Source organism: Rhincodon typus, chromosome 27 (assembly GCF_021869965.1).
Source record: "Rhincodon typus isolate 14 chromosome 27, sRhiTyp1.1, whole genome shotgun sequence".
NCBI lineage: Eukaryota > Metazoa > Chordata > Chondrichthyes > Orectolobiformes > Rhincodontidae > Rhincodon > Rhincodon typus.
The window spans coordinates 26,324,671-26,335,028 of NC_063358.1; the positions used below are offsets into that span (position 1 = coordinate 26,324,671).

Here is a 10,358-nt window from a genome sequence, read left to right on the forward strand (position 1 = left end):
CCCCTTCCTAACTCCCCACCTACACTCACCTTTACTGGCTCCATCCCTGCCTCTTCGACCTGTTTGTTTCCTCTCCACCTATCCTCTCCTCTATCCATCTTCTATCCGCCTCCCACTCTCTCCCTATTTATTTCAGAACCCCCTTCTCCTCCCCCTTTTCTGATGAAGGGTCTAGGCCCGAAACGTCGGCCAAATTAACAAAGTGTTTGCTTAACAGTAAGTAAACTAATGCTTGATAATGATGACTTATGATTATTGGTAACACTTCCAGCTTTGAGTCAGATGTTTCTGAGTTCAGGTTTCACTCCAAAAGCTTGAATTCATAGAATCTTAGTTAGAGTCATAGAGACATACAGCATGGAAACAGACCATTTGGTCCAACTTGTCCATGCCGAACAGATATCCTAAACTGATCAAGTCCCATTTGCCACCATTTGGCCCGTATCCCTCTAAACCCTTCCTATTCATATACCTATCCAGATGTCTTTTAAATGTTGTAATTGTACCAGCCTCCACCACCACCTCTGGCAGCTTGTTCCATATATGGACCACCCTCTGCATGGAAAAGTTGCCCCTCAGTTCACTGTTAAACCTTTCCTCTCTCATCTTAAACCTATGCCGTCTAGTTTTGGACTCCCCTACCCTGGGAAAAAGACCTTGACTATTCACCCCATCCATGCCCCTCACGATTTTGTAAATATCTATTGAGGTTATCCCTCAGCCTCCAATGCTCCAGGGGAAAAAATCTCTAGCCTATTTAGCCCATCCATATAGCTCAAACCCTCCAACCCTGGCAACATCCTTGTAAGTCTTTTCTGATCCCTTTCAAGTTTAACAACATCTTTCCTATAGTGGGGAGACTAGAACTGAATGCAGTATTCCAAAAGTGGCCTCACCAATATCCTGTACAGCTGCAACATGATGTCCCAAGTCAATACACTGACCTATGAAGGCAATTGTGCTAATTGCCTTCATCACCATCTTGTTTACCTTTGACTCCACTTTCAAGGAACTATGCACCTGCACCCCTGAGTCTCTTTCTTTGGCAATACTCTCCAGGAGCCTGCCGTTAACTGTATAAGTCCCACCTGGTTTGCCTTTCCAAAATGCATCTGCCACTCATTGGCCCATTGGCCTATCTGATCAAGGTCTTGTTGTACTCTTAGATAACCTTCTTCACTATACTCTACACCATCAATTTTTTTTCTTTATTCATTCACGGGATGAGGGTGTCGTTGGCTAGGCAGCATTTATTGCCCATCCCTGATTGCCCAGAGGGCAGTTAAGAGTCAACCACACTGCTTGGATCTGGAGTCACATGCAGGCCAGACCAGGTAAGGATGACAGTTTCCTTCCCTAGAGGATATTAGTGAACCAGATGGGTTTTTCCGACAATCGATTCATAGTCATCATTTGGTTCTTAATTCCAGATATTTATTGAATTCAAATTCCACCATCTGCCATGGTGGGATTTGAATCTGTAATCTGGGTCTCTGGATTATCAGTCTAGCAATAATACCACTAGGTCATCGTCTCCTCTCATCTGCAAACTTAATCACCATACCTCCTATATTCACATCCAAATCATTTATATAAATGATGAAACGCAGTGGATCCAGTACCGATCCTTGTGGCACACCGCTGGTCACAGGCCTCCAGTCCAAGAAAAAACCCTGTACCAACTCCCTCTGTCTTCTACCTTCAAGCTAATTTTGTATCCAATTGCCTAGCTTCCCCTAGTTTCTATGTGATCTAACCTTGCTAACCAGTCTACCATGCAGAACCTTGTTGAACGCCTTGCTGAAGTCCATATAGACAATGTCTACTACTCTGCCTTTATCAATCTTCTTTGTCACCTCTTCAAAAAACTCAATTAAGTTGGTCAGACATGGTTTCCTCTGCACAAAGCCACGTTGACTATCTCTAATCAGTCCTTACCTTTCCAAATGCATGTAAATCCAGTCCCTCAGAATCCCATCTGCCGACTTACCCGTTACTGATGTCAGGCTCACCGGTGTATAGTTCTCTGGCTTTTCCTTATCACCTTTCTCAAATAATGGCACCACATTAGCCAACCTCCAGTCTTCTAACACCTCATCTGTGGCTGTCGATGAGAACAATATCTCAGCAAAGGGCCCAGAAATCTCTTCCTTAACTTCCCACAAAGTTTGGAATACACCTGATCGGGTCTCAGGAATTTATCTATCTTTATGCATTTTAAGACCTCCAGCACCTCCTCTTCTATAATACGGACACTTTTCAAGACATCACAAGTTCCCTAGCATCAACATCCTTCTCCACAGTAACTACTGACACGAAATATTTCAGTGGAACCTGTGGTTCCAAACATAGCTGGCCTCATTGATCTTTAAAGGGCCCCATCCTCTCCCTACTTACTCTTTTGGCCTTAATGTATTTGTACAATCTCTTTGGATTCTGCTTTACCTTATTTGTCAAAACTATCTCATGTCCCCTTTTTCCCCTCCTGATTTCCCTCTTTATTACACTCCTACAGCACTTATACTCCTTCACTTGGTGTCTGTTGTCTATACCTGACATATGCTTCCTTCTTTTTCTTGAGCAAAGCCTCAATGTTTCTATTTATCCAGCGTTGCCTACACTTAACAGCCTTGCTCTTCACACGGACAGGAACATACTGTCTCTGAACTCCTGCTATATAATTTAGCTTATCCTTCAGCATATGACTGAACGAGTGCATCATTGTCAGAAAAATATCTTTCAAATGAAACATTGAACTAAAACACAATCTGTCCTCTCAACCGGAAATAAAGAGTTCCATGGTAGTATGTGAAGAAGATCAGCAGGATTGTCCCTTTGTCCTAACCAATGGTAGGATTTTACTGACCTATTGTTGGCCGGTTGGGAGGCAGTGGTTGGGAAAATGAGTAGGAAGTTGCATTGGGTTTTCACCCCCAAAATATCCCACAGTCGGGAAGGTTTCCTAGTAGTGAGATAGGCCTCTCAGCTGCGCGCTAACCTATAATGGGTGTTGTAGGCCCTTTAAGTAGCTCCAAGCTACTGAATTTTTAGCATTAGTATGCCATTTGTGAACTCTTAATCCTAATCTAAATGGCAGAAATTTTATAAAATTGTTCAGTTTATCGTATTAATAGTTAAGATCTTCATCTGAGAAGTTTGAGTTGGAATTGCGGTCAATGTCTAAGAGAGAAAGAACTTTTAAGGTCATTTGATTTTGAAAGATGTTTGGGTCCAGTAAAGGAAATAATATAGGATCCTCTAGGCTAACACTGATCATAATATGATAAAACATCAGATTTTTTTTTGAGGGTGAGAAATTTGTGTCTGAAACTTCAATCAAGGCAATTACAAGGATTTGAAGACAGAACAAACTCAAGTGAACTGGGACAATAAGTTAAAATGTAAGATAGTAGAAAAGCAGTGGCAGAAATTTAAGGAGATGTTTAAGACTTTCAGAAAAAATTCCATTGAGAAAGAAAGACTTTATTAGAAGATGCAGAATTTGTGATGAACTAAGGATGTTTCAGATGGTATCAAAGATGCACATTGCTGTAAAAGTAGGCCAGAATATTTTAGAAAACAGGAAATGATGACTAAAAAATGATAAAGAAGGAGAATTTGAAGTATGAGAGAAAATAGCAAGAGATGTATTACAGATGGTGAAAGCCTCTACATGTATATAAAACATAAAAGAGTAGCAACAGTTCCTTAATGAGTGAAATTGGGGAATTAATAATGGGGAAAAATGTCATGGGTTAATGAATAAAAAATTAATATATCTTTGAACAAATATTTTGTATTGTCTTAAAATTAAAAGGAGCAAAAAGCACCCCAAGGACAGGAGAAAATCATGGGACAAAACAGAGAAGAATATTCATGATTGTTGCAGGCGAAGTACCAGAAGAATGAATGTGATGATATGTTGGCTAGTCCCATCGACAGATGGTCCTCATCCTAAGGCACTAAAGAAAGAGAGCATTACGGGGCAGGCTGTGATGTAGTGGTCATGTCACTGGACTAGTAGTCCAGAATCCCAGGCTAATATTTTGGGGGTATGGTTTAAAGCCCATCTAAATAAATAAAATTCAATAACATCTGGAAATGAAGAATGACAACCGTATAATGTCAAAATGTCATAAAAAAATCTCATCAAGTTCATTAATGTCCTTTAAAGGAGGTAAATCTGCCATCTTTACCTGGTCTGGCCTACATTTGACTCCAGACTCACAGCAATGTGGTTAACTATCCTCTGAAATGCTGTAGCAAGTCACTTTGCCCTATTAAGTTACAAAGTCTACAGAAAGGAACTAAACTGCATGGACTACCTATTTTTGATCTGCTACCTGAAATGACAACAGAAAATATAGACTTGTCGACGCTTTAAAGTCCTCCTTATAAACCTTTCTGGCTGTCCAGTGAAGCAGTAACCTGACATACTCAAGGAATCCTGGCCTGCCCCTGCTCCTAATTCTTATTATCTTGCAATCTTATAAAGTTACTCATGGTTGACAAGCGGATAAGGCCAGTTTTACAGTATCATCCAAAATCAAAATTACTCTTATGTCATTGCTAACATACAGTAGCACCTCATTACCCAAGCTGACTTTTCTGTTCTTTATGCTTTATAATGAGCAATGCACACTGACTGACACAGTGAGAGGCAATAAAACCAATGACATTTGACTAGAGTAATCAGTTGTGGACCTGGGTACCTGCAAGGTTCATTGTTCAGATTGTTAAGAAATAAATAGGAATGATTTGATAACTGGCCTTATTTGCTCTGAAACATTCTGATGGTTGCAGCAGCATTTCTATTTGTTTATATCCCTCACCACTCCACATCCTATTCTGCCTTTCTTCTTTTCTGCTTTTATAGAAATTAATATTTTTCTGGCTTTACTTCCTCACTTCTGCTGAGAGTTTATTTAACTCTTGCATTGAAAAAATTGAACTGCAGATACACACACAACGTAAGAGCAAAGCTATTCTTGTGTATGTGATAATTCGATGGGAGTATATGCAATTTTATGACTCATAGGTACTTAAAGGCTGTATTGCATTTTGAATAATAGGCATAGACCAAAGGAATAATGCTTTTCTTGTTTGCTTTCAAGCTCGAGCACACTATGAATCACCTGGGTGTACAAATTGAAGCGCCAATGTGGAGCCTATTGCATTACCATGTGACAAAATTTTATCACGTGTCTTTCACAATGTGAAATGATATTCATTTAGAGATTAACATGAGAAAGAGTTGTACACTGCCTCATGATAAGAGGTGAAAGAAGATATGGAACTAAATGGTTCCATTTAGAAAGAAACCAAAGAGGATCTAATTCTGAAGTCATTAAGACCCTGGAAGATTTAGCAAAACATTGAAATAAAGAAACAGCATAAGATTCTTATTGGGATTCCTACTCATAACATTGCAGAAAATGCAGAATTACAGTTTACAATTATCATTGTCAGTGTTATCTAATCATATGCTTTTTGAAACTACAGCCAGTATGTGTAATAATTGCTAATTACTACAAGTGATAACTGAAATAACTCCACAGGGCTGGTATCCCATCTCCAATCACCTTTTATTTACACATGCATAATACTTGACACTGGTCCGGCTTCCTCAGAGCCAGCTCTCAGAGAGAAAGATCCTGTGACACTCCTGTTTATATCTGTCAGTCAAATAAGGCCAGTTATCAAATCATTCCTATTTATTTCTTAACAATCTGAACAATGAACCTTGCAGGTACCCAGGTCCATAACTGATTACTCAAGTCAAATGTCATTGGTTTTATTGCCTCTCATTGTGTCAGTCAGTGTGCATTGCTCATCAGGGCTCCCTGATTGAACCAGGTTAACAGCCCCAATCAGGATCTCATATTTTATCATGTCCATCTGGCTGACCTCATTATAATCACTACAATAACCACATTCACTGGCTTAAGGGATAAAATATGTGGCCAATGCCAGTGCTAAATGTTTACATTTTTGTGTGCGGGAGAGAATAGTTTCTTTTATACAAAAGGAGTTTTTTCTTCATTCATCAATGTGTAAAAAAGTGGAAGACTACTTAGTACCCACTTCAACTTTTTCAGTCATGGTGAATGGATAAAAATATAGCACAAGCTTTCTGAGTCATTCTCCTGAACCATTTCCGCCTACAAACTGCAGACACTGTGTCTGAAAGAGGAAGTGGATCAGCACATTAGTCCTATTTTTGCCAAGTGAATTTAATGTTCATGCTGCCAGTTAGAAGTGATGAACTCAAAATATTGATTTGCTGGAATTAAATAGAATTACCACATGATTTTGTTTGTTCTGCCATATTATTGTGACATTAAAAATGATCTTTAGATTATTTGTTCTAACATCATGCTTCTACTCCCTATAGGTATCATTTGTGGCTCACATTGCAGGCGGTCTAGCTGGAATGACCATTGGCTATGTGGTTTTCAGCTGCTACAATCAGAAACTCTTAAAGGATCCCAGATTTTGGGCTTCGATATTAGCATATGTTTCATGTGTGGTGTTTGCCATCATATTCAACATCTTCCTGTCTCCTGCTACTTAAACAATAGAGCCGGAATAGCTTGGTCATACGCTTTTTAAAATGTACAGTAATGCAGACAGATTATTCATCAAACAGTCATGACAAGGAACACCTTGTCGCTCTTTAAGGGCAGTGGAACAAACATTTCCGCAAACAATGTAGTGATTTATTTTTCACCCTTTAACACTGGCAGTGTTTGTAGAGTTGACTTTAATGAATCATCATCTCTTAACAACTTGTGCTTTGCCTTGAATATAGAGAAAGAGAAGAATATATAGAGAATTGATGGCCTTTTTTGATAAGTTACATAGTACAATGTTACAATATGCGACCTTCTTACAGCTTGTCCTTTTTTTTGTTATGTTGAAGTATTGTAAAGTTTTATTGATCCCAGTGCTGAAATTACAATCTTTAGTGTACTTACATGTTCACACTTTTGAATGGATGAGCAGCAGACTGAATGATACACCCCAGGCCTGATTTTCAATCCCAAGTTAGATATGAAAGAGAATCTAGCTCAGCAAATCCCACCTTTCAAAATGGCCAGCCATAATTCTGATGTTCAGTCCAGGGAGTTGGATGGATTGGGAGTTGCACTGAGTGACCTAGGTGAATCTCAGAGGCTGTGTTGCTTTATGCCCATCTCCTCATCGTCTTGGCTCCTCATACCCCTCGTGCCATTCAATGCCTATCTATCCATCTCTCAAAGTTGGTGAAATCTGTGTTCATTAACACATTCCCCTTTTGACCTTGTATTGCCCCTATGCCATCCTATTGTCCTCTATCCATCTCCCACAGTCTCTTCAAGTTTATGTGCCCCCATGTCACTGATCATTCCAATGGCTATTAAAGCCCCTTTGCCAACTCATGACAACTCACATCTCCCACTATCCACCTTTTATCTTTCCTTCTGTGAAAAAACTAATAAAAAAAATCTTGTACTGTAACATTCAATGGCATGCAGTTGCAAGATGCGAGCTGCTAGCTATGGATAAAAATACAAGGACACAAAACTGTAAGTTGTCAGTTCCCAAGAAGGGATACCACAGGCTTTAGGCCTTGACACTTTAAACAATACATGGGAAGACATATGGGATCACCATACCGATTGCTGTAGGAGTTAACTTGCCTGCAAGATAGCAAAGAAGGTTAATGCTCACAGCTCCGCAAAGGGGTTGTTTATCCATTGAACATTTGTGCCTTGACAGATGTCATTAAAATACCAGGGACATCATTAAAATACCAGGGAATATGATTGATATTTAAAAGCCAGACATAAACTATCATGTTAAGAACAAATTATAGCCTGTATTACAATTTAACCTGATTCTGTAGTATATACATGCCTTCACACTAATTGTATATTACGATTAGACAGGGGTACCTATATAGGGATTGGTTAGTTGTACTTATATGCTATGCATGATGCCAACCTAATCAATAGTAACATCTGAATTTAGATAATTCTACACCTCTTAATTGCTAAATGTTAAATTCTTGTAACTGAATTCAAAAATATAACTGACTCTGTAATCCTTTGTTCCAGGTCTCCATTGTGTTAGGTTCAGATACTCTTTACACCTTGCTTTAGCAAGCAATAATGGTTGTTTTAAACGCTCGGAAAATCTCCGTCTACTCAGTCTCTGCAGATAAGGGTCAGAGGATAGCAAGGCAACTATTAAATCCTGAAAACTCCCACAACATTACCAATGCCAACTAACCTAGTATGGGTAAAACTCAGGAGTTATGAAGATAGTGTCTGTTAAAGATCTCACTATTAGAAAAAAAACTGCTTTTACTGATTTGAGAATAATGTCAATATACTGAAATTCCTTCAACCAATCCCTTACTGTCAACAAACATTTCCATTCAATAAGCAGTTGGAACTGTCCATCAAACTGTTCATTTGTTAGACACCCCATTGTAAAAATGGTAGTTTGGGAAAGCAGCACAAACTTGTAATAATTTTGTGTTAACAGGCACACTGAAATACTTGCAGCTTTTTTTTCACTCCTCACTTCTTTTTTAGGAAGTTCCTTGAAAACCCAAGCAATCCCAATTAATTTATGAACTGTTTATGCATAAGTGTACGTTTTCAAAATCACAAAGGATGCCTTATCCTCTTCAATGGGTGGCTTGCCTCCACCAAAGGAATCTTGGGACCACATCCAAAGGTGTACCTTACCTCTCAAAAGGGGAAAAGATATAAAACTTTCTTTCAGTCCTCACTCCATTCTCTTTTAACATACACACTCTCCATGCACCACCCAAGCCAAAATGAACACTACACTCTATTTAGTAAAGCACTTTCATTCACAAGAACACATTTTGATACTTTTTGATAAGGAAATCAAGATTTATCTACACACTCAAGGTTCTAGATTCCAAAATCCAACTTCAATGGAGGCAGCTGGTAACTTAAATGGCCCGTTGATCTATTGATCAGCCCCAATCCTGCCCCTGTGAAAATGGGAAACACTGAGTTCGAGGAATGGACTTGAGATTCCTGATGTCTTCTGGCATTTTCGCCACAACGGAGACACATTCCAACAGAATGAAAATTAGGTCCCAGTGTGACCAGATTGGACGAATTGAATTTAATAAAGTAAATATCGCAAATTTGTCCGGATTTTCGTGTAAAACTATCAGTCACTTTTTTCAGACAGACTGCATCTTTAAACTTTTACAATACTATTTCCTGAACGACCATCGTTGTCCAACAATTTTTCCTCTTAATGCTGTTCCAGTATTATGTTTATTTGTATTATCTCAATATATACTATAGGAATTGATAGCTTGAATCTCAGGTTTCAGCACATGCATTCATCATGCTTTTGCAGATAACAGTTTACTGAATTTGCTAACTTTATTAATTTTATTTGTCTAATTTTAACCTTTTAAAATTTGAAGTATAACAATTCAAGGTAAATCGTTATTACATTGTTGTGAACTTGAATTTAGAGTTTGTTTTTTAATTTTAAAGGGTTTTTGTATACTTTTGTTGTTAAACATTTAATGGAAAAAGAATTCTGCTCAGCCACTTAGGACTTGCATTTTAACCTATTTTCATCTGTCTGTGTCATCACAGTTTCTCCAAATGGTCCGGTGTTCCGATCACTTGGGCCAAATTTGTGATGTAATTTTCCATTTGCCATTTCTTTTCCTGTTAGACCGGACAGAGCCATTTTTATTTTTGTTTTCAAACTAAGTCTGCTCCAGTCCAGATTCTCTTCTTACTGTCTGTGTACTACTAAAAGCATTTGATTAATTTTGTAATCATTTTAATGCAATTTTTTGTACATTGAGATATGAAATAATATTCAAATAATTGATTACATGTACATGTTTTGTTAGTAAATAAATCTAACTACCATGGGACGATGTTCCCTGAATGTTAAATGATTGGTGTATTTTGTAACGCAGAAAATGTATTCTGGATCCACTCAGTGTTTCCAGCTACAAGAATAACAAGCCATTCTCAAGGGCAATTAGGAAGAACCAATAAATGTTCATAAAAGAGCAAATAATTGCCAATGACACCTATTGAATAAAATAAAGTTATTAACTGATATTTCTGATATTCAGGTGGGCGATCAGACTCTGCGCATTTGTGAGTGGCAAAGTGAGGGGTGGCACACATGACACGGTGAATTCTTGCAAAGGGTTTCATTATTGCAAAGCACGTGTGGTCTACAGTTATTTTTAGATTTTATTATTTGATCACTATTCTAATTGGCACCTCACCTTCAGTGGTTTAAAATGATGGATATTATTGATCTCACATGTTCCACTTGACCAGGAAATT

The 10,358-nt window shown here is 38.3% G+C and overlaps 1 protein-coding gene across 3 annotated transcripts in view; it reads left to right on the forward strand.

Annotated features, from left to right (window-relative positions):
• rhbdl2 (rhomboid, veinlet-like 2 (Drosophila)) overlaps window positions 1–9,952 on the forward strand; it is a 48,684-nt gene extending 38,732 nt beyond the window's left edge. For all 3 annotated transcript variants that reach the window (XM_048613194.1, XM_020529338.2, XM_048613195.1), the window contains one exon: window positions 6,395–9,952. In XM_048613194.1, coding sequence (XP_048469151.1) covers window positions 6,395–6,574 — 180 coding nt within the window. In that variant the 3' untranslated portion in view covers window positions 6,575–9,952. The remainder of the gene's footprint in view (window positions 1–6,394) is intronic.
• The last annotated feature ends 406 nt before the right edge of the window (window positions 9,953–10,358 follow it).